This window comes from Phascolarctos cinereus, unplaced genomic scaffold, assembly GCF_003287225.1.
Source record: "Phascolarctos cinereus isolate Bilbo 61053 unplaced genomic scaffold, phaCin_HiC Scaffold_5;HRSCAF=322, whole genome shotgun sequence".
NCBI classification, from domain to species: Eukaryota; Metazoa; Chordata; class Mammalia; order Diprotodontia; family Phascolarctidae; genus Phascolarctos; species Phascolarctos cinereus.
In genome coordinates, this window is record NW_027555958.1 from 328,237,897 (window position 1) to 328,263,572 (window position 25,676).

Consider the following 25,676-nt stretch of genomic DNA (forward strand, 5'->3'; position numbering starts at 1 on the left):
TTAGAAAGCCCTTGATAAGCACTAATCTAATTCTTGATACTTGTTAAAAATTAACTAACAGTTCTTTAATATTTAGAGAAGCATTGCACACAGTTTTAATAACTTAAAAATAAATACATGTCATCACCATCACCACCACCATCCTCAAGAAGTGAATTTCATTATTTTTTTCTGAGAGATGAGAACTTTAAATTCAATGCATAAAACAAAAATATTAAGGTTGAAGATTTTCTGGCATTGACTTTAGCTGAGTTTTGTCAGGTGGAGAAAGAAAGTGTTGTTGACACTATTAAAGATGTCATTAAAGGCTTGTAAGTAAGAAATGTATCTTAATGTTAATCAGTTTTTGCTGTTTAACAAAAACATCTAAGACTTCTACTTTTTGATGCTGTCCCAGAAGCCAGCATAGTGATGAATGATACATAGCAATTTACATAGAAAATTCTATCATCTTTCTGCTGAATTAAACTATTCTTTATCTACTAAATTTACTAATAATCAATCATTTTCTATGTTTCTGCCCCAAGAACAATAGTTTCTGATCTGGGGCTGGGGAAACTGGAGAAAGATCCCTTCCCTATTTCTGCTGCATTCCAGAAGAAAGGTGCAAGGGAAAAGGTGGAGGGGGAAAACGGGAGGAGGTGAACAAGTCCAGACCAGGTTTGCCACCTCACTGAAGGTGGCTTCTCAGGCGAGAGTCTCAGCCAAGCAAATTGTTCCAGGGGCCCAGAAATCTGTCCCTTAAGAACAAGTTTCTCCAAGTCATTTCATCTCAGTGTAACTTTAGCTTCTTCAACCTAATCAAGAATTGTTTTTGTCCTCTTAATGAGGATGGTGAGCATGTCCAAACTCGATAATAGGGGTTCTTAGTGGTTTTTTTTCATTTGTTGTGGATAACTTTGGTGGTCTGAAGAAGCCTATGAATTTCTTAGAATAATGGTTTTAAATGCATAAAATAAAATATATTACAAAAGAAACCAATTATATTGAAATGTAGTTGTCAAAATATTTTTTTTAAATTGGGATGTAGTAATATATGCGCTTCTTTATTAGTACACTTAAAACAAGATGGTACATTTAAAATTTATTTTGCAAGGGGCAGCTAGGTAGCACAGTAGATAGAGTGCTGGTCCTGGCCTCAGGAGGACCTGAATTCAAATCTAAGCCTCAGACACTTACTACTTGTGTGACCCTGTGCAGGTCACTTAACCCCAATTTCCTCCAAAAAAAAATTATTTTGAAAGACATATCAATGTGAAAGCTGCTGTTTCTTAGCTTGATTAACAACATTAAACTGTTCTTAAACAAGGCAACTGAATGTCATATTGGACATAAGTCAATTTTCAATCATAACATAATAGAAAAATATCATTTTTATTTGCATTGCTAATATTATGGTTTGTTCTCTGCATTGATTATTGAAAGAGGTGATAAATTTCAGTTAGAAGTTAGTGCAAATAAAGATATATTTTTCACATCCGACTTCACAAGTCCCCTTAAATATATCCAAGGACTCCTAAGGGGTCCATAAATTGCAGGTTAAGAAACAAGGCTATATAAGAAAAGAAATAAAGTCATCAAATTGATGAGGAAAAGAAAAACCCTACTCTATGTTTATCTTCTTTTGACTATAACAGTTGGTCTACCCAATTGGACATACATTGAATGAAACATGGACCCACTGTGGCAAATGTATATGTGGTCATGAACTGTAGTCACATGGTTATAGGCAGGAACGGATGGGTCCAAACCTGCACCTACTGCAGTGTGCACTCACCTGTAGGAGACCACAGATTTATTGTAGCAACAGTTAATCACTTGTAGCAAATTGTTGAGTGCTGACTTGGCGATCTGTCATGGTGGTTTAGTGAGCTGTCTTCCTTGTCCTAGTTTAGCTATCTGCTTTGTTGGACCAAAGCAGGGAGAATAGTAGGATTTCTGAGTTGCTGATCCAGCCACACCAGAAAGAGAGCAGATCCAACCCCCTACTATTTGCAGATATCTCTGGTGTACTGTTCAGACCTTGGCTAAAAAAGACAGAAAAGGAGACAGATGCCAACACCTCCCATTTGCTCTTTTGGAGATGCTTATATTTTGTTTCCAAATACCATCCAAAAGCTCCCAAGCAGTTCTTGGGCTGCTGAAGCACCTCAGCTTAGAAAGGAGCCTTGATAAAATGAGGTGGTTGCCAAGGGCACAAGGAACATTGCCCATAGGGTATGATATGAATTGAGGTAGCCCCAACATGTACAATGCTTTGGCAAGAGTTTCCTTCAGTCACCAACTTTGGCAGGAACACAGTTTGGACAGAAAATGGACTAAAAGATAAGGCAGCCTGGCTCAGGTTCAGTCATATCTACACAATGCAGGCCAATAATAAGGGGCCTGAAAAAAGCAGGGCCATAAGCTCTAGCTGTCCAGGCCTGCTTGAGCAAAAGGATGCTGGTCTGTGAGAAAGAAGAGAAGTTCATTGTCACTGGGTCCCCAAGGGAAAAGCGATGTGTAAAATGACAAATAAAAAGGTGGTATAATAGAAACAGTAGTGGATTGGGCTGTCAAAAGACCTGGTTTTTCATTGCAACTCTGACTCTGTGATGGGTAAGTCATTTAATTGCTCTGAGCCTCAGTTTCTTCATCTATAAAATGAGGGAGCTGGCTGGGACTCAGTGACATGTCTAATGCTTTTTCCAGCTCTATGTTCAATGATCTTATGATAAGGCCAAGGGTAGCAGATATACCAGAGAAAGTTTATCTTCAAAAAACCCCTGGGTGTATCATGTGAAAATGATAAACAGCAGGTGAATGACCCAGCTTAGAGAATAGATAACACAGGACCACAAACAGCTGACCAGGAGGCTGAAATCTTAGTGAGGTGAGCCTATAATCCAGGGATTTGGAGAGAAATGAAAATAAAAAACAAAAGATTATCCATTTTGCTATTCAGCAAATCTGTATTCATCGCAAGAGGTAATGACATATTGGAACCCAATAGAATCTATAAAGACTATAGCACTCACTATACATTCTAGTTACACTCTATTTTCACATTAGATAGCATCCTTTGTTGTACGTAAAATACATACATAAATGTGTAACCAAACATCAGCCTGTATGTTCAAACACATGACTTTTAATTTTGAGAGACAAATCTTAATAAGTTGCATGATCATAGATTTAGAATTTGAAGTGATGTTGGGGGGTGTCTAGTTCAACCCCCCTCATTTTATAGATGAGGAAGCTAAGGCCCACAAAGGTTAAGTGACTTTTTCAAGGTCACGTAGCCAGTAAGCATCAGAAGTGATATTTGAATTTGGGTCCTTCCTGACTCTAGAGATGGTGTTTTGTTTCTCACTGTGCCATGCTAATCTTTACTACCTATCATATATTCTTACCCTGGAGGGGGTCATACTGCTCCCACATCCATCTGTCCAAAAACTTTTTTTTCTTGATGGAATCAAGTAAAAATGATCACAGACAATTGTGAAAGGGAATGTCACATATGTTCACTGTAAGGCTGTGCAATACCCTTACCATTTTGTGTGCCTTAGAGAATGAAGTGTTCTATGGGATAATTATATAAATGAGCTTCAGGTTTTGAGGAACAGTTATATACATGTGATTATTATCGTTGTTTTATGGGGAAAGGGTCTTGGTTGGATTTTGTCATGAGCTTTCAGGATACCATCCTGCTCTCTCCACCTCTTTCTCCCTATTCCCCTATCAATCATTAGTGTCAACAGATTTGGGGAACTCCAAAGCCTAGTCACTAGAGCCTGAGGATGCCTCTGGATGGTAGTTGATATAGAAAGAGGGCCAACTATTTATAAAGTCCTTTTGTTATGTAAAAAAAAACATTAAGTAACTTAATCTTTTTCACTCTGTCCTTCCCATTACCTGTCATGACATGCTCATCACCCCCTCCCATTCATCTTTCACATAATGAATATTAAATAGAAGCCCCACTCCTATGTGATTAATCTGCTCAAGTGAGAAATAGAAGTCTATCCAGGCCCATTCTCATATGCACCAAATGTCCTGCTTTGTATTAAGCATCTTGAGTTAGTATCCTTAAGATGGGGGGTGGTAATATTGGTGTTATCCAACTCAGAGTTATCAAGAGAAAAGCTCTTTGTAAACCCTTAAAGTCTTAATCACATAAGTGCAGTACATAAGTACAGTACATATAAGTACACAAATACACTGAGTCAGTTTCAGAGTCAGGAATACTTGGGTTCAAGTGCTACTCCTAACATATACTGACTATATGATTCTGGACAATTCACTTAAACTTTCTGTGTTCAATCTAGGCAATTCTCTGAGATAGTAAATTTCAGATCAAAATGCTAATTTGCATTGGCATAGTAATTTCCTTATAGATTTTAGGTCTACCAATAAAGTCATCGGTCCAGTCCCACCCCAATCCCAAAAAAAGTTTTAACTATGAGTTGTAGAATCAGCTAAAATGTACCCAAGACAGGTTGCATAAAATTTGCCATCAAATAAATTTTTTTAGGAAAATTCAGCTGAGGTGAGGAAAAGAGGGAAGACACCTGGACATTATTAGCCTTTATGGAAAGATACTCAGAAAACTGTAAGGCTCCTACTAAAAATGGTGTTATGGAATGAAGACTAAAAGAATTGTTTCACTCATTTTCAGTAATGTCTGACTCTTCCTGGTCTCTTTTGTTGTTTTCTTGGCAAGGACACTTCCTTTTCCAGATCATTTTACAGTTGAGAACTGAGGCAAATAAGGTTAAATGACTTGCCCAGGGTCACACAGCTAGTAAGTGTCTGAGGCCAAATTTGAACTCAGGTAGATGAGTCTTCCTGATTCTAGGCCCAGTGCTCTACAGGAGAGAAGACCTTCTTGAATTCAAATAAAATGATCTGGAGAAAGGAGGGGCAAACCACTCCAGTATCCTTGCCAAGAAAATCCCAAAGAGGTCATGAAGAATCAGACATGACTAAAATGAGGTTGGGGAGAAGCTGAGTGGGGAGAGAAAAGTCAGAAGGGGGAGAGAAAGAGGAGGCAAGCCTATTTGCTATTATTGTTTGTCAGGTGGTAGGATCCTCACAGGAATCCCCTTCTCTTTGTGAGCTTTGCACATAGTTAGCATTTAATCATTATTTGAATTCCTAAACCCATCTTATTTTCTTCAAACCCTACTAGTCTTACATCACTCAATTCAAATGCCATTTGCCAAAGGAAGCCTTATGATTCCTACTAGCCAGAAGTAATCTCTCTCTCCTGTACCTTCTTAAAACAGAGATTTGCACCATTCATTTGGCAATTAATCACATAATGTCTTGTGACATCTGTAGGTTCCTTCGTACTGCCTAAAAAGCTTGTATTTACCTTGTAGCATCTTCTTATTTCCAACCAGACTGCAGCATCCTTCAGGGCAGAAGTTGTCTCAAATTCCTTTGTAGCCCCTAAAGCACCTGACATCACAGGCCCTCAAATATACTTTAGCTCCCTTATGACCCATCAGATCATCCAAGATGAACATTTATAGTCAAAATGTAAAATTTAGAGAGCAGTTAGCGATGCCTCCTCACTGTACTGCTGAGGAAATTGAAGTCCAGGGAAAGAAAAGTATATTCACTGTCATGGTTCAGCTGCCATCCTACATGTGATTCCCACAATTTATCTCTAGGCCTGACCTCTCTTCTGAGTTCCAGACTGAATCTCTAACTTTATAATTTCTGCATTTCTTTGCTCTTCTTTTACCTTCTGTCCCCACTGACAGCTGAAATTATCCTTTCTTCTTTCTTCCTTTGCTCCCTACAAACCTCATTCCAAATCCTTTCACTACCTTCCCTTGTCTTTGAGTGATCTTTAAGAGCACCCCTAGACAGAGATTAATTCTGAGAGAGTTCTTTCCTCTTTCCCTACCACCTGGTCCCATAGGCTTCCCTCCTACTTTCCCCTGGCCCACTCTTGCATGCAGGCATGTGGACCCTTTCTTCCCACACACCATCTTTTCTTGACACAGGGAGTCATCCTGTCCTTGCTCCAGCTTTCTCTTCCTCCCAAGTGTATTACATATGGGGATGTGCTGAAGCCTGCTCGAGAGAGACAATTGTTAAATTTTGAGTGTGAACATTTACATCTCCAAAATCAGCAAATAGTGTTTGATGGATTGTCTGGATTTAAGAAAGTGATGAAAAAAGTGTTAACAATGCAGATTAAACTTAAAAGTGTGTCATATATAAATACATACAAACTTTTTTTTTTCAAAGTGCTGCTCATTAAGCATTTACCAGCATACCACTGATTACACATTTAAATGAACGCTCAAATGGTAGGCAGGCAGGCAAGAAGCATTTAATACATGCTTACTACATTCTAGGCACTGTGCTAAATACTGAGGATACAAATATAAGCAAAAGAAAAGATAGCCCCTGCCTTCAAGGAGCTTACATTCTAACAGAAGAGGACAGCACACAAAAAGGAAGCTGAAAAGCAAGAGAGGAACACATATCTAAGCAGGGCCAAAGTGGTGAAGTCCAGAGAGTCATGAGTAGACCCAGGAGGGCAATGAAGTGTGGCTAACCTGGGCTTATACACAAAATGGAGACCATAGAGGAACTCATCAGTGAGAAAAAGTGGCCACAGAAACAGAAGAATGTTCCAGGGTGCAAAGACCCCAGGTGCTAAATGAAGTTCCAGGGTAGGAAGAAAGCTGAGGCATGAAGGTGAAATCAAGAGAATCACAAGCAGGGGCAAGAGCTTACGTTCAAATGGGGGAGGACAATACACAAAAATAAATGGGGTGTACAACATCTGTCTGGCTAATCTTTGTGTTGGAGTAATCCTTGTTCAAGTCCTAAGTGAAAGTTTTCTAGCAGGCTATGCAAATTTACAGACTTTTAGATGTTATCTAGTACAAACTTTTTATAACTGAGGAAATGGAAACCATTGGAAGTGAAATGCCTATCTCAGTCAATTTCTTATTCCTCCTCATTTCTGTTGCATAATTCTGCTCCTAGGTCCATACTGTAAGTCTACCTATTGCTTTAGCTGAGTCCATTACTAAATTAGTGTGTCCTTTAATCATTATTCTAATTCCTTGTTGTATCTGTCATGTGTAAATGGACCCACAAAATATGTGATCCTGTCATGACTTAAGGTAATATCCAATACTGTTCTCCCAACAGAATCATGTCCTTTTCTCCTATCATCTTACAAGAAATCCTATGCTTTGGCCACTTTATAGTCAAAGGTCTTTACAAGCCCAGGTCCACAGGACTACAAAGATGAATCTCAAACTCACCAGTGGGTAGAATAGCATACTGGATGGGGTATTAGGCCTGAAATCAGGAAAACCTGGGCTTAAATCTTGCTTGAGATATTTGTTTGGTATGTGATCCATCAGCAAATAACTTATCTGTGCTTCATTTTCCTCAACTCATTTGTAAAATGAGGGTGTTGTACTTGATAAAGTCTCTTCTAGTCCTCAATGTATCATCTATATTATATACTATACTAAAGGTTCTCAGAACAAAATCTCTTGTCAGGCAACTATTTATTTCCCCTCTGCCACAAATCCCAGATAGAGAGAGACTTCCTTTGAAAGAGGATTTACGCAATGTCAGAGCTAAAAGGGTTTCACATGGCCCATCATATTTTGTCTAAACATACCCTTCTACACAAGTATCTTCTTTCTTTCCTGTCTTTTCAGTGCTTCAGTTTCCTCATCTGGAAAATGGGATAATAATGCCAGTAGTATATACAGCACAGGTTGTTGTGAGGCTTAAATAAGATGATGCATGTAAAGCATTTTGCAGACTTGAAAGGGCAATATAAATATCAGTTGCAATGATGATGATGATGACCTTTCTGGAAAAGGATGACTTCAAGTGATTATCATCAAACTTAATACTCATTTATGATTTTTCCCTGCTTTTCTACAGATTTTGCTATAAGAAAGGAGAAGAGTTTTAAGGTATAAATTAACAATAATATGAGTCTATAGCAGCAGGATCTTCTCTGGAAAGGATGGTGGGGATCGACGCCCTCCGGGAAGTCCTATTCTACACAATGGTCCCCTGATAAGCCCACCCTTAGAAGGATACCTGTCAATGTCTAGATTTTTTTTAGTTTATTTGTTGCTTATCGAGCCATCTAGGAAATATTTGAAATAAAATCTGCCATATATGTATAATCTGTGCATCAATCAGTGTTATACCTAGCACTGTGTAGCTAGGCACCAAAAAGAATTTATGCAAAAATCCGACATATAGCCCTGACTTGAAGGCACTTAAGAGTCTTTTTGACAAAACAACATGTAACCGTGTAAAAGAGGAGACAACACAAAACAGTATAAAATTAATACTAGGTTGTGTGAGGAGTCCAGATAAGGGGAAAATCAGTAGGTATTTGGAGTGGTAGGGGAAGGCTTTCTGGAAGAGACCAGACTTTAACTGAGAAGGCAATACTCATTGTATAGAAGACATTAGAAGACAATGTGGTAGAGTGGCAAAGGCCCTGGACTGAGAATTCATACAAATCATGCCTCAGATATCAACTGTGTGACCTTGGAGCTATTAAAGCTCAAAACCACACTAAGACTTTCAAGATATCACCTAGTAATTGCCAAGAAATTTATCATACATACATACATATATGTGTGTGTGTGTGTGTGTGTGTGTGTGTGTGTGTGTGTGTATGTTTAAACATATATTTCAGGAGTAGCTAAGTAGCTAGTTGGTACAGTAGATGAAACTCTGGACTTGGAATCAGGAAGACTTGAGTTTGAATCCTGCTTAAGACAGTTTAATCCATTTCTTAATCTGTTAAAATGAGTCAGGTTGGATTCCCTGGCGACTAAAGTGTTTTCTCATTCTAAACCTATTATCCTACTATTCTGTCTCTTCTGTGTAACAACACGATAACTGCTCTGAAGCTCACTTTCCTTTTCTATAAAATGGGCTCATGCCTAACATTTTATGCTGTGCTAAACACAGTATGTAGGGAAACTGTACTATATTCCATATAATAGTGCTTTCAAGGAATTTATAGTTTATTAGTAAAGGCCATGCTTTTAAAAATGGTGTATTCCAACAATGCTATAATGTATATTTCTGTTTAATGAATTATATTTTTTCATTGATTACTATGATGAAATCAGAAATTTGCTTTGCAGTTAATAAAAGTCAAAATATTCACAATATTGTGATTGTCACAAAATGAAACCAACAGGTATTAAATATAGCATAATCCCAGAAGTTCTAAGAAAATGGTCATCATATTGCCTTGCATTTGTGTGGATCATCTCAATCTTTGAAGTGTTTGAGATTCGATTGCTTTTTTCACCAGCCACAAACTGCCATAATACTTCTAATGTAATAACTTATAACTTATAACTCCTTTAGGCTTTTTTTTACAATGGTTTTTTAGCACCTGCTAAATTGCTTGAATTTATGGATCTCTTTGGAGATTTCTTTCCTGGGTATCCCTTATAGACCCAAGAAAATTTGCATAGGCGTAAACAACAATTGGGGAAACTGAGGGTTGAAATCCTTCTTGAGCAGTGAAAACCTATCCAAGTATTTGCTGGGTCAAAGATCAAACAATTTAATAGACTGTTCATGTTGAAATTTATATTCCTACTCAATGTTTTGTTTATTTAAATGATGGTTGGTGGCTTCAAGAGAGATTATTAGTACAAATAATACAATGGAAAAAGGCCAGTCATTGTTACAGATCAACTGGACATAAAGTTTACCTACGAGATAACTTGGATCCCCTTCTATTAAGAAGACAGGACAAGACAATATGGTGGCCAGAATTCCTTAAGGTAAGAATAGATTTTGAGGGGTCCCTTTCTTCATATTAACTAAATTTCTCTTCAGTGAACAATGCCTTTAATAAACTGAGACATATTGAACCTGAATCTATCTCCTCCAAACCATTTTGAATAGTAAGAATGGGAGCAGGAAGAAAAATATGACTAGACAGACTGAGAGACCCTCTGATAATTCAAGAATGACATGCTCAGGAAAACATACCAACGAACAGTGACATCACACCCATAATTAACATCTAAAAAGAGATGTGCTATGGCTTCTGAAAGGGGCAATTTCCAAGTTAATGATTAAAGGAAAAATGAACAGTAAGGATTTAGGTGAACAGATTTCTTTGCTTTGTTAGCATTCTCCTGACCAAAAGAAGACTTTAGGACATATTTTGATCAAGTCCCTATGCTATGCCTTAAAGCCTATTTAAAAAATGGAAACCAAGACACACACACACACACACACACACACACACACACACACACACACACACACACTGACTCCCTTTATTGCTTTCGGAACCTAGGATTTCTCGATGCAGAGAAAGAACCATACGCAGGTGACCGTGTTCACCTTCCAGGGATTCTCCAGCTTCCATGAACACCAGATCACACTCTTTGCAGTGTTCCTCACTTTGTACATCATAACCCTGGCCAGCAATGTCATCATTGTGACCATTATCTGCATTGACCGCCATCTCCACACCCCCATGTACTTCTTCCTAAGCATCTTGTCCACTTCTGAGACCTTGTACACACTGGTCATCATCCCACGGATGTTGTCAGCCTCACAGGATGGAATCAGCCAATTTCACTGGAAGGCTGTGCCACTCAAATGTTCTTCTTTGTCACTTTGGCCATCAACAACTGCTTCCTGCTCACAGCAATGGGGTATGACCGCTACGTGGCCATTTGCAACCCCTTGAGATATATGATTGTCATGAATAAAAAGGTGTGCACCTACTTAGTGGGTGGGGCATGTGCCATTGGTTTGACTGTTGCATCTATACAGGTGACATCTATATTCAACATGACTTTCTGTGAAGCAGAGGTAGCCCATTTCTACTGTGACATCCACCCCCTGATGAAGCTTGCCTGTATAGATACCACAGTCAATGAGATCATCACCTTTATCATCAGCTCAGGGGTGATCCTGGTGCCTATGGGCTTAGTCTTTATCTCCTACATCCTCATTATCTCTGCCATCCTCAAAATCGCCTCAGCTGAGGGACGGAAAAAGACCTTTGCCACATGTGCCTCCCACCTCACAGTGGTCATGGTCCACTATGGCTGTGCCTCCATTGCCTATCTCAAGCCCAAATCAGAGAATTCAATGGAACAAGATAGATTACTCTCCATTACTTACACCCTTATCACACCATTGTTGAACCCTGTGGTGTATAGCCTAAGAAATAAGGAAGTCAAGGATGCCCTAAGGCGAGCCATGGGCAAAAAGCTGCCCTAAGCAACTATGTGTTTCTCAAGCAGTCTTTGGGCCCATAAAGCTTATATGTTGACCACAAATATTACAAATAGTCTAAGTATATTAAATATCATTTTTATTCCTAAATTTGTATAGAGCCTCTTAATTCATTGGAGGAAGTGTAAACAAGAAAGGAATCTGATTTGGGTCTCCACTGCTTAAAAAGGAATTGGGCATCCCTCTCTTACTGCTTCCACACCTCCTTGCCTGGTTCCTGGTAATCCTAGATTCCCTTGTGTATTCTCTGGTTTAAGTGAGGACCCTCTGTTTTTGTCCTTAGTTCACCTGGAGACAAAGGTTGGGCTTCTCCAAAAGAACTTAAGTAACATTATATGAAAGCAGGTAATGTTTTTTTTAATTATGGAGCATAGATTTGTGAGGTTTAGAACCTAGAAGTCTTACCCAAAATATATATGTAATCCAGCCAACAATTTAGTATACTCCCAAGGCTAACTAGCCTCTGGCTCTAGCATCTAGACTTGGCCTTATCGTGTGATCTGCCACCTCTCTATCTTAGGAGAGGATCCCTAATTTTATTGTCTATGTCAGAACCTAAATCCACCTCTCCCTTTTCCTCTCCTCCCCAACCAAAAAGACTGGAACAACTACCACTCCAGAAGCTTTGAGGGTAGGACCACTAAAGAACTAGTAAAGCAGATACTCAAGTAGGACTGTGTTTGGTCCCAGATGAGAAATGTATACCCCTTTCCAACATGGCACCATTTTTTTGTAGGTATTATAACATGTCTTTGCCTGGACATTTATGCTTTCAGAACTTTCCTTTATCTTACCCATGCCCTATACCTCTCCCCTTAGCCAACTGGACCTTTGTCTTTTATCTGTTGTCACAAGCCCTAAAGACACGAACAAAAGTAGCTGCAGGGACAACTTCTTCACTGTCCACTAAGTTTGGACTCCCAAACAAAACATCAGCCTTGGATAACAAAAAATAATGCCTAAAGTAGCAAAAGTCTCCATCCATTAGCCTTACTTCTTTATTTGCACTGCCTGGGTGGTGAAGAATCATCTCATGAGAATGTATTTGTAAAGTGCTTTGTAAACTCTAAAACCCTATTATCAATACTAGCTATTATTATTTTTATTATTATTTGTGCCTAATAATAATAAAATAACAATGATAATTCATGCAGCACTTTAAGATTTGCAAGCACTTTACATATGTTATCCCATTTTATCCTCAAACCAACCCTTTGTAGTGGGGAAAGAGGTACTCCACATAACTGAATTTCTGGAATAACAATTTTCAGGATAATGAATTGCATCTCTTTGCACTGAAGAACTTTTATCACTCTATTCTTGCTTGAAATTTTTCCGTAATATATAATTTGCTTTCTGACCTTCTTTAGTCCTTGTGCTTAGGGTAGTTTATATGCTCAGGAAAAGTTACCCTAATTCAAACTAATTTAAGTTTAATCTGATTCTTCCATACAAAGGTAACGTATAGTCACATAGATGGTCACATTCATGACCAAAAGCTTTCATTTGCAATGTTTTATAATAATAACCAGAAGAACCTTATTTATTCAAGAACAATATATTTGTACCACATGACGATATCTAAAGTGTGAGTAAATTGATTTGAAAGGGAGACCCAGCAACTAATCACACTAAATCACAGTAAATTTTATTTGACAACCTATACTGCTGTCAGAATGATGCTCTGTACTCACCGGTCCATTCAAAACCCTTCAAAAGCCCCCAGTAAGTAACCTTCAAATTCCTTTGCCTAGCATTCAATGTTCTCCACAACACAGTGGTACCCTGACGTTCTATGTTTATTTCACACCTTTCAATACTGTAGTCAGATTGGAAAACTTACTTTCCCCCATAATTTCCACCAATAAATCACCTCCATGCCATTCCTCATGCTATTCCTTCTGCCTGGAATCATCTCCTCCCCGTCCCCAAGCTCACCTCCTTCTGTTGAATTCCTACCTATCCTCAAAAGACCAACTTAAATGCCACCTCCTCTGTGAAGGCTTTCCTGATCCCCCAAGTGAGTCATAAATCTCCCCCTAGAACTCAAGAAGCACTATCCTTTATCTTTGTGGATTAATTATTTATGTGTGTTATATCCTCCCATTAGATTGTAAGCACAATGAGACATAAACCAAATCTTATTTATCTTGGTCCTCCCTCACTGTCTAAGAAACATAATACGCTGCATACAGTAGATGCTCAATACTTGTAAAAAGTCTCCTTATTCCTATGAAGCCAATGCTTTTCTCATTATAGCGCCCCCAAGAAAAAAGTTCTTAATTTATTTTTCCCACAATTACTGTTGTATTTTTATAGACAAAGCACAAAATGAGGAACAATTCCTTAAGATTCTGAAAATTTTCACTGGGGATGTTTTCATAGGTACATTGTAGAAGACATTTGGGGAGATTCAAGAGCATTTGATTGACAACTTTTTTAAAAGTTGATGCAAGAATGTGTGTTTTGCTTCTTTTTTCCCCATTGTAAATGTCCCTGAAGTAAGCATAGGCAGCAGGTTGCTAGTCATTCTCCTACCACCAAGAGAGAATTTTTTTCTATTTTTCTGAGTTGCCATAACATCAGCACTAGCAGCTTCAAACGTAAGACACACTTGCCTTTGTAGTATAAGAACAAACCCTAAGGTGAACTGAATTTTTCATACTTGAATTATTAAATCATAGAATGCTACAGCTGGAAGGGGCTGGGAAGATGATTCAGGGTAACCTTCTTGAAAAAGAACGAATCCCTGACAAGTGGTCATCCAGGCTCCACCTAAGCATTTACAATGACAAGGAATTCTCTGTATAAAAAGGATTTATCAGATAGCTATAATTGTCAGAAAGCTTTTCTCTGCCATACACTAAAATTGCCTGTCTATAACTTCCTGTTGCTATCACCTCCTTTACTAAGTACCAGAGAAAGCTTATAATGTGGGTGTTTGTCCTCCAGCACCAGTGTTATAGCAGAGTACTAATGTATATATTTTAAATAATTCAATACTTCAAGGATCCATTACTATGCCCATGTGGGTACTTCTCCTCTTCACATTGCAACCCATCTATGACTCAAGATCATCTACTTAGAGCCATAAGGAAATTAGAAAACATCTAGTCCAAACCCATCATTTTAAGATGGAAGAACTGAGGTCCACAGAGGTTAAAGTGCTTTGTCCAAGATCTCACAGGCAGTGACAGAGGCAAGAACTCAGGTCCTCTGACTCCAAAGCCTCTTTCCACTGCACTACAGTAGCTTCCGAGATAATCTTTAATAGTTAATGTCCTCCCTCCCTCCACCCAAAAAAAAAAACCCTCATCATTGATACTGATTGGTTTTGCTGATTTTTTTCTCTTCTTTTTTTCTTCAAAAATTTTTTCTTTGGTATAAATGATGGCTTTCTAAGAGAGGAAAAAGGAAAGGAAACAAGAAAATCTGAGTGATTTGAAAACAAAGATATTAATAAAAGTATATTTTTAAATCACCATCTGGTGTCCAAACTCAAAATGAGCCTCTCTGAACTTAGCTGGGCTGGTCCCCTCAGATGTCAGAAATACAATCCATCATTTTCCATTGACATAGCTTTTGGAAATTCAGGGTTACATCTATGACACAATGAAATATGAAGGGACTTCCCAGAAGGCATACATTAAAAATTTACATACTGCCCTTATGGGTAGGGAGTATAATGTCATGACCTCAAAAAAAAAAACCAACAACAGTAGGGTGTCACAACTACAAAGAGCATTGGATTTCAGTCACTTAGTCCCATCCCACAAACATAACCAGAATGGTGGAAAGAGATGGGGGGATGCCCTTCCCCACACTGGGTCAGCTATTTACTATTTACTACTATGTTTTCTATACATATGTAAAATTAAAAACATATCCCTCCCCTCTCTTAAGACCCTGAAAAGTAAGTATTTCAAGTGTTTACCATCCTAGCTTTTTTTTAAATGTATTTTAGTTAACATTTATAGGGGGCAGCTAGATGGCACAGTGAATAGAGCACTGGCCCTGGATTCAGGAGAACCTGAGTTCAAATACGGCCTCAGACATCTAACACTTATTAGCTGTGTGACCCTGGGCAAGTCACTTAACCCCATTACCCAACCAAAAAAAAAAACCATTTATATAGTGCTTTAAGGTTTGCAAAGCACTTTGCATGTGTAATCTCATTCAATCTTCACAATAACACTGGGAGGTAGGAGCTATTATTATCCCCATTTTATAGATGAGGACACTAAGGTAGAGAAAGACATTAAGTGATTTGTCCAGCGAAGGATAGGGAAGGGAATAAACATTTATATGGTGCCTTCTATGTCCAGGCACTACGCTAAGCACTTTTTTCAAATATTAACTCATTTTATTTTCACAACAATCTTGTGAGGTAGGTAAGGTAGGTTATCCCCATTATACAATTGAGGAAAGTAAGGCCAACTTACCCAAGGTTACATAGCTAGTACATGTCTGAGGCTGGATTTAAATTCAGATCTTTCTGACTTCAGGTCAGTACTCTCTCCACTGTGCCACCTACCTGCCCGCCATCCTACTCCAAGTAGAATTTGCTTATTTTCCACATTGCTCCCACCCTACTTTGACAACTTCAGTTTGGTCATTTTTTTAAGTATGCAGATATAAGTTACACTAACCCATTTGCATTTTGTATAGCATGCATCATATAGTCATTGTTTCTTATTTTCTAAAAACTATATGCGTAATTAAATATACATATACCTATGCCCATAACTTGATGCAAATCGTTTGGAATGCTGCCCCTCAGTAATCCTGTGTGTTGGTCCAGTGTGCCCCACTGGTTTAGTGGAAAGCACATTGAATTTCAGAAAAGAGGCCATGAGTTTAAATTTAGGTTTGCCACTTATGAACTGTGTTGCCTTAGTCATATCATTCCATGTTTCTGAAATTCATTTTCATCATCCGTAAAATGGAGAGTTTGAATTAGATGACCTCTAAAGTCCCTTCAGATTCTAAATGTCTGATCTTATAATATTCCAGAATTGCCTCACTTTGTGGTGTTTGACTAAGGTGACAATAGTGGTAGCTGCTCTGTGGCCTGGGCCTATTTGTACATTACAATATCTCATAGCCATATTTCTCTTTTCCTTTTGTAGCTGTCACATCTAACACACCCGTAGTCTCTAGTCCCACCCTGACTTAAGGTTATTCCCAATATTATTCTGCTAACAGAATCATGCCCTTTTAAGCAGATCTTGCCACAAGGTAAGTACTATACTTATCATAAGTCACTCTGTATCTTACATGGTGTTTATTTCCCCAGGTTAATAGGACTGCAAAGATGTATCTCAGATTCATTCATAATAGCAATTTTCCAGCACAGTTTCTCATCAGGCAGCTGCTTATCTCCTCATATCACAAATCCCAAAGTGAAGCTTTCTTTGAAAAAGATCTCATACAATATCAGAGCTGGAAGGGACAAAAGAGTAATAATCTCCCTTTGCTCAGGCTCCCTATGGACTATAATATTTGCTCTAAATCTACCTGGCTACAGATGAAATCTTACTCCTTCCTGTCTCTCTGAACCTCAGTTTCCTCATCTGTAAAAACAATAAAATAAAATAAAAATAAAAATACTTACACTACTAACTTCACAGGGCTAGAATAAGACTCAAATTTGAGATCATATATATAAACATTTCATAAGCTTTAAAATGCTGTCTAAATGTCAGCAATTATCAACAGCAGCAGCATTATCATTATTTTCATTCTCTCCCAAAGATCACTTTGGGTCATTGTCCTCTTTTGAATCATCATTCATGTTGAATAATTATTCATCATTTTCCACTATTCCCCAAAAAATCTTACTGCAAGAAAAGAGAGGGGGTGTTATGGCATGATCTAACAAATCTTGAATCTTACATGAGCAAGAAATCCTCTTTGTAATCTGGAGGTGATAGCCTCCAGCCACAGTGGATAAGCTCATAAGAATTTCAGAGGACCCCAATAAACCATTTAAATGACACAGGATTATACTGAAACTGTTCTGGGTCAAATGTTCCAGCTTTTAGCTCCCAAATGACTGGCCCAGGTTTGCATTCCAAGGATCACAGATCTTCAGCTTTATAATCACCTAAGGCAGAAACATCAAGCATGATGCATTGTGCTCTGCAACACTCCAGAGTACTGCTGAACCAGATTAAAATGTAATTGGAAAATACATAACAAAATAAAAATTACAATAGATATAGATATTGTTAATATGTGGTTTTCTAAGGCAATATGAACCCACAGAGATCCTTATGTAGGGTTTAGTGGCCCCCATTTCTATTTCTGTTTAATACCATTGATCTAAGGGACCTAGGATTTCCCCATTACTTTCATTACATTTCTTTCAACAGAAATAAACAAACAAAAAAAGGTATGGTCTTTAAAAATTACAATAGCAGTACAGGTAAACAATCCAATTGTTTGTGGTAATACAGCTATTGCTTTGCTTTTGTCTTTTTATCTCCAGGGCTTAGCACATTGCCCACCCTTAAAGACAGAGCTTGGGTATTGTGTTCCCCTCACTCTACAGCTGCCTCTTCCCACAGCTGTTCAGAGCAGCAAAGATTTTGGACTGTGGGAGCAACAGAGTAAGTAATGTGATGCAATATTAGCAGAGAGAAGTACTTAAGGTGAGAAGAGACAATGGCTTCAGCAGACTTCTCTTTGCACTGGCCAGCTGTTGAGTCTACTCACCCTGCTCCATAATGGCCTGGTTGTGGCCAGGAGAAGCTTGAGGTCCCTAACAATGATGAGATGGTCATGGTCATGGTCAAATTCTACACCCCAAAATGATTGAGATACTGAGTCTACATAGATCCTAAATCCATTTCCTTGACGTGAATCTAGGATCTCTTCCTGAGTTCCTGCCTCTTTGTCTAGAACTGAACATAAAGCATATTCTCAAGGGGAGTAGAGATTGGGAAATAACCAATTGAAACTTTACATATCCTAAACTCCTCTTCCGTGGAGATCCAATTTCATTGTGACAGTATAACATGACTAGCCCTCACTGGAAATATAGCAATTTTTTTTTAAAGATGTGTGGCTTTGCTAGTGGGAGGGGGCTCAGAGTTAAGTTGTAGTTGGGTAGACCAATGAATTCTCAGATTCTTTGGCAATCAGCTCACCTCACCATAGAGGGAGGCAGACTTGAGTCATAGAAGGTCATTGATTCTTTGGCAACCACACAGAGCAAGGCACTTACTCAGCATCTCCACTCTAGCTGGGCCTGCAGAAACTATCAAGGTGTGCATGAGACTCTCCAGTGAGTCAGCTTTTTGCTCAAATATCCTGTCCATCAGAGCATTTTGCCCAACCTGCTTTTTCATCATTTTAAGTCTAATCAGGTGTCTCATAACACCATCTGCCTGTAAGTTCATTTGTTTACTTGAGACAATCAAACATTGTCTATACTTCCCGGTTCCACTGTTCCTCTGATTGCAAATTTCTGAAGCAGCTTCTCCAAGGGTAGCATGAACTTGGAGGCATCTTTCCCTTCATACTAATGTGTATTGAACAATTTAATATATGATTGCTATAGAGTCTCTGCACTGCCAAATTGCATCCCTTAGCCATTGCAAGCATGCCAATACTGTACCACAAGGCTTTTAAGACTTCAGACTACACACTGGATTGAAAGTGAATCTCTTGAGAATTGAGCAGTCTCTTCCTTTTCACTATCACAGTCACCTGCCCCTGCTGCAGTGTTATTGTGGCTTATCCTACCCAGAACTGGAATGATTCCTTGCCAACAAAACATGGCAACTTTCCTGAAAAGAAATATAACTTACCATAATGAAATCCTTGCACTGGCTTGTATCCAACTTGATCTGCACCTCCAGATGTCTGTTTTTTCTCATGCATACATTGGTCAGCATCTTCGGACAGTCCATCCTTCTGCAGGAAGTTTTCTTTTTTATTTAGAATTTTATTTTTCCCCAGTTACATCTAAAAACAATTTTTAACATTTGTTTTTAAAACTTTGAGGTCCAAATTCTCTTCCTTTCTCCCTCCTCACCCCACCTCATTGAGAAGGCAAACAATTTAATATAGGCTATACATGCATAGTTGTACAAAACATTTCCATAATAGTCACATTGTGAAAGAAAACATAGCTTAAAAAACTCAAGAAAAATACAGTTAAAAATATCTGTATTCAGACACCATCAGTTCTTTCTCCTGGGGATGGATAGCATTTTTCTTCATAAGTCCTTCAGAGTTCTCTTGAATCATTGTATTTGCAGGAAGTTCTTGAGTTTTATTTCTATTTCTTCTTCCTCAATAAGAGGTTTAGTGCCTAGGTTTCAGGGGTTTCTCTTGACTCATCAAATAGGGTTTGGTTATGTTTTTTCTCAGCAAAAACCAACTTATTGAATAGAAATCCTAATGAAAACCACTTCAAGCACCTTCATGTGTATGAAATGTAGAAGCAAAGTAAGACACTATGCCTAATCACAAAGATCCAAAGGCAGGAAATCAGGGGAAGTTAAATGGATTTCGAGGAGTGCTAGGTGCTTACTAGCTGTGTGACCCTGAGCAAGTCACTTAACCTCTATTAACTACTAGCTTACATTTCTTCATCTATAGAAGGGGGGAAATAATAGTACCTACTTCACAGGGTTCTTGTAAGGATAAAATAACATAAGAAACGTGAAGCACTTTGCAAGCCTTAAAGTGCTGTATAAATACTAGCTATTATTATAAATTTCCTGAGAAATAAAACAATGGGAAAAAAAATTTTCTTAGAAGAACAAAATCACTTAACACCACACCAGAGGTCATAGAAACTTGACACAAGAACACAAGAGCAGAGCACAACTGAAGAAGTAGTGTTATCCTTTATTATAGCTGTAGTCAAAGCGGACATATGGACATTAGATGCATTCAAGACAGGACTGCAGACTTAGTTTAACTAGTCAGTCAGTAGGCATTTATGTGCCAGGCACCATGCTTAAGCACTGAGAATACAAAGAAAGGCAAAAGACAGTCCCTAGTCACAAGGAGCTTACAATCTAATGGGGGAGACAATAGGCAAATAGCTAAGCACAAATAAGCTATAACAACTAGATTTTTTGTATGTCTAGTATAGCCAGAGTGGGAACTGTGACCTAGGACTCCACAGAATGATGTAAAAGCCCTTGAGTAAACATAAATATTAAAAGAAGCTCCAACTATCCCAAGGGAAACTTGTGCATGACCTTGGGCCATCCCTGGTACCATGCCTTCATTGTTTTGTTTCTATATAAATACCTGTCCTGACCTGGGTTGGAGAAGGGATTTACAAGGTTACTTTGTCCTTCTGCTCCCAGGATGATTGGCCTCTTGTGAGTAAACTCCCCCAGTTAACCCTAATAAAACTTATTAATGACAAAATGAACAGTTTCTTCATTATCTCAGTATTGTCTCTTTTTTGGAGGCAATCAGGGTTGAATGACTTGCCCAGTGTCACACTGCTAATAAGTGTCTGAACTCAGGTTCTCCTGACTCCAGGCCCAGTGCTCTATCAACTGCCCCATATCTCCTTATTTTCTCAGAGGGCATGCCACCTACAATTGGCATAATCAAGGCAGAACTTGCCGAATTGCAATAAGATAAATTAAAGACAATCAATAAATGGAAGGTGCTAGCATTAAGGATGATAAAGAAAGACTTCTTGCAGAAGATGGGATCTTAGCTGAGATTTTAAGGAAGTCAGGGAAGCCAGGAGGTTTCCATGAAACTATCATATTGGCAGAAAAAACCTGGTCTGACATTACAAATTCACAAATGCCATTTTTGCAGAGCCTCTTATCTATCACAGCAACTCAACCATGAGTAAGCTCTGGTGCAAAGAAGAGAAAAGCACTCACCAGCTGGCCATGTCCAAAGAACCTTTGGAGCTATCCAATGGAATTCTATCCTCAACTATCACACATGGATGGCTCTAGAAGGCAGTTAGAACCACCGGAGACATTTTATTCTGTGGCCACAACAGCTTGACTTGACACAATGTCTTGGGAGACTTAAGTCAATGGATGACATTTGAGCTAAACAAATCCTCAAAGAGAAGCAGCAGCGGGGAACTTTTGTGTGTGTGTGTGTGTGTGTGTGTGCTCATTTCCCACCTGGCTGAACTCTTCTGGACTTTCATCATGTCCTCTGGAATCTTATTATCCTATAAGATCATGACAACTCTGATCACACCTCCTCAGCACCTCTGACCCTGGGGCCCCTGGGACCCCTCCCTCCTCTGGAGATGGTGAAGGGTGTATAATGGAGAGCTCCTCCCAGATCCTCCTTTAAAGGAGGGCACTGAGGGCAACTATCTCATCATTCCCCAGCTAGTTATACTGCTCTAGATTTTCATCAAGTTCAAGATCAAATACCATTCTCCTCCTCAAACTTTCCAGCTTCCTTTTATGTGTTGTCTTCTCCCCAATCGATGGAAAGCTCTTTGTTGGCAGAGACTTTCTGCCTCCTTTTGTATTCTCAGCTCTTAGCACAGTACCTAGCATATAGCAAGCTCTTAATAAATGTTTATTGACTTTCTGACTCTGCGTGTGTGAGAGAGTGAGTGACAGTGTGTGTGTGACAGGGCATGCAATCAAGACACATATACAAGCACCAGTTAGACTTTCTATTATCATCCTCTATTCCTCTTGATCAGTATAGTGCCACTATTAAACATGTCATAGCCAGCACTTCAAAGGATTCCTCCACAGAGGGGAAAGGATGCTCCCCTGAGAAGAGCCTTAACTTCAAATAGTAAGCCCTTGATATTTGTAATAGCAGGCTGACATCTCCATTTCTAGCTAACTCTACCCACTCAAATCTTACCTTAGAACAGTAATTTTGTGACATTTTCAAACCAACCTTCTCCCCCTACAAGTGTTTCATACCTTCTTTTCCAACTCCTCATCCTGACTAGAGGTCTAGTACTTAATACTCAGAATCTTTCTTTAGTTATTATCTTTTGTGGGATACTTGTACCCCTACATCAAGTAATGAACCAGCAACATTCATTTTTTGGTCATTTTTCTCCATTCCTATATAGGTATTAAGTGACATTCCTCCAGACTGTCCATATTTTGAAAAGTCTTTTCAATATCTTCACCACTGGAATTCATCTTCCACTCTCTATACTGCTATGTTGTTGTACTCTACCCCTAATCAATTTCTATCACACAATATTCTTAAAATTAACAGTCTTTGAACAGGTTCTATTCTCACCAGTGCACAAATATCAATGGTAATATTTTAGCTCAGCCTCTATCAAAATGTACCTCAACAATGTGTCAGTGATCAACAACAAAGAGATATTGCAAGAGCAGCTCTGAAACCTCAAACACCAAATTGATGCTTGACACACCATAGCATGAAATATAATGAAACAATAGCTGTTCTATTCAGGAAAGCAATAACCTTGAACTGTCAATTACAGCATAGAGAAGTGGGAAAAAAACTGGAAAAATATCTTCAGTAAATCCTGAAATGCTAGAGGAAATAGCCTCAGCCTGACATAATGCTCAAAAAAGAAAAAAAAATTCCCAGTATTCACTGGGATAAATAGCAAAAAGTTGGGAATGAGCAATTTTCAAAGAAATACATGTTGTTAATAGTCACCTGAAAAAAAATCCTGTGAGGTTCCAATAATCACTTGGCACATTGTCTGGCAAACAGTTAGTGCTTAATAAATGTTTGTTGATTGACTATCATGACTGACAAAGTAATTGAATGGACAACATATTGAAGATATCAGCTAGATGAAAGCTAGGCAGTGTACAGTGGATACAGTGGTAGGCCTGAAGTACAAGACCACCTGGTTCAAATAACCTCACATGCTTAGCAGCTGTGTGACCCTAGGCAAGTCACTTACCCTTCTGTCTGCCTCAGTTTCCTCAATTGTAAATTGGGGATAACCACCTACTTCAGAAAATGTGTATTTCCACTGCAGTGTGGTGTTCTGTAGGACCTGATGGCCTGACTTGGACTCTCTCTGTACAAGAAGCTGTATTCCAGGGAAGTGATGGGTTGGTCCTCACATCAGACCAGAGCATGCAGGGACAGGTCTCTTTGGGATCCATCTCTCTGACCACAGATGAAAGATACTAAAGGCAGCTGCTGGCTTGATTCCAACTGAGTTGGGAGTGTGGGTACCTTTACAAGTATGTTTTAAGTTTTGATTACAAAAAAAAAAGGATCAAATGTGATAATATTTGTAAAGGGCATAGCACAGTGCCCAGCACATGGTAGGAACTCCCTCTCCTCTTCTTACAGCAAAGCAGAGCTCACAGCAAAACTCCTAAAGTAATTTCTCTGGGAAATTAATATGAACTCAGTAGCATCAGTTTTCAACCAATAGCTTCTGCTCACAGCAAAACAAATGCAAAAATCATCCTTTCTCCTCTCTTTTTTACCTCTCAAACCAGAGAATAGAAAGCAACCAAGCACCTCAGAGAGGTTTCTTCTCTCTCAAGTTCTAGATTGTCTGGAGAACAATAAACCCAAACAGCATTAGAATTCTACTGTTTTCTAATGAGCTTCCCAGTAGATACTCTAGTCTTTCTCCAGTCAATCAGCAAAGTAATGCCTCTTGTGGAATCAGTAGGTTCTCAGCAGAGTAGCAGAAGACTTCCTGTTATCTTATTCTCCTGATATCTTCTTCACACTCAGTTTCTTCAAAGCTAGTTTTTAGTCCACTCTCAATGCCTCAAAGCAAAGCCTATTGGTAGTTATGAGATAAAGCTCAAGAAATACACCTTTCTGTTGTTTTCTGAACCAAATAGTCCTTATTTAATCTTCCCACAATCTCCATAGATTTAATTGCTTTACAACTTTGTAAGTTATAATTTTAGAATAAAAGCAATCATATGCAAATGAACTTAATGGACCATAATGCTCTGCAGTCATCATTAATTTGGTCATTTCTCAGTCCTCAAAACTCACTGGGTACCTACCCATATGGGGCAATTATCTATCCAAACTGCCTGCCTGTGTCTCTCTTGAATATTTTAGCTGAGAAAATTATGTTTCTTTATAAGTTAATTTTATTCATTTTTTACTTCCACAAAAGTGTTGCAATAAAACTTTTAAAAATAAGAGATAAACACTTCAATAGGGACAAATAAGCTATGGTTTTGAATGGATACTTAACCCAAGAAATGCCTCGCAACTTGGTAGCTTTTCTGGGGGTTCTCCTGGGAAGGGAACAGGCACCACATACAGAAAAGAGAATCCAAACATTCTGCGCACCAACTCTGACTATAAAAAAGTAATAGCAACTTAATCTCATAATGTCTGTAGAAAAGAAATGATTCAAAGGGAGCTTTCAAAAGAAGCAAACAAAAATGAGGTGGCATTATTATTATTTAGTTAAAATCAATATACCCATTCATTTGTGATAAACTAGTTTAGGCCTGTGGTTTTATGTACAATTCAATTTTTGAGTTTTCTTTGCTTGTTTGAATGTTTGTTTTGCTAATATATATGTTTTAATAAAAAATGAAAAAGTAGCTGAGTCTGTTTGTGATGGTTGGTAATAGGTTATTAGCAAGGAGTCCACTTAGATAGTTATTTCCGGTTTATAAGGCACTTCCCCATGGCCTCATAAGGTAGCAAGAACACCAACTGCCATTGTTGGGACAGGCAAGCCAGCCTCGCTGAACAACAAGACATCCTGGGGGAAATAGGAAATTATGTGTACACAGTGAATCAAACCACTGCCATTGAGGTAATTGCTATGATTCTATAGCAAATAAATTCTATACCAAAGAAAACAGGACAGGACACTGAGCTCAAAAGCCCCAGGAACAGCAGCACCTCCCAGACCATCTGCTTTGCTTTCTGTTCAGCACCCACAACCAATATCCAGTGGAGCAACCCTGGAGGAGAAGGCGCTCACCATTTCTGCCACTGCCAACACCAACAACTGACCAATTGCCACATATTCAGAGAGTTTCTTTTTTTCGGTATTACAAATTTATTTTATTTTCAATTCACAGAACAAGTATTTCCATAACATAGTACAACAAAAAAGATAATTGCATGTGAAACCGCAAATCTACCACATACAACTTGTTATTCCCTCCAAATATACAACAAAGTTATTATGTAAATTTCTTTTTTTCTTCCCTCCCCCCTCCCTAGAGATGGCTATCATTAGACACAAATAGGTATACACATACACACACACACACACACACACATATGAGAAAAATTATTCTATACATACTTCTATTCATCACATCTTTCTCTGGATGCAGATACTGTCTTTTATTTTTAATTTGTGTATTTATGTGTATTTGTTGTGTATTTATAATAGTCAAAATGACTTAGTTGCTCAAAGTAGTTCTTAAAACAGTATTGCTATTACTGTATACAATGTTCTTTTGGTT

At 38.5% G+C, this 25,676-nt stretch overlaps 2 protein-coding genes across 3 annotated transcripts in view; one reads left to right on the plus strand and one right to left on the minus strand.

Moving 5' to 3' along the window:
* The window catches only part of LOC110201862 (C-reactive protein-like), a 132,477-nt gene that overhangs the window by 7,799 nt on the left and 99,002 nt on the right, over positions 1 to 25,676 (minus strand). The window contains exon 4 of one of the 2 annotated variants that reach the window (XR_013487278.1): positions 19,095 to 19,251. The exons of the other annotated variant lie outside the window; for it this stretch is intronic. The gene's annotated coding sequence lies outside the window, so the exon portion shown is untranslated. The remainder of the gene's footprint in view (positions 1 to 19,094; positions 19,252 to 25,676) is intronic. 2 annotated transcript variants of the gene reach the window in all.
* Positions 10,337 to 11,265, plus strand: LOC144457699 (olfactory receptor 10J1-like). Its single transcript, XM_078155767.1, is given in 2 exon segments — positions 10,337 to 10,580; positions 10,583 to 11,265. Coding segments are annotated over 2 exon segments (927 nt in total).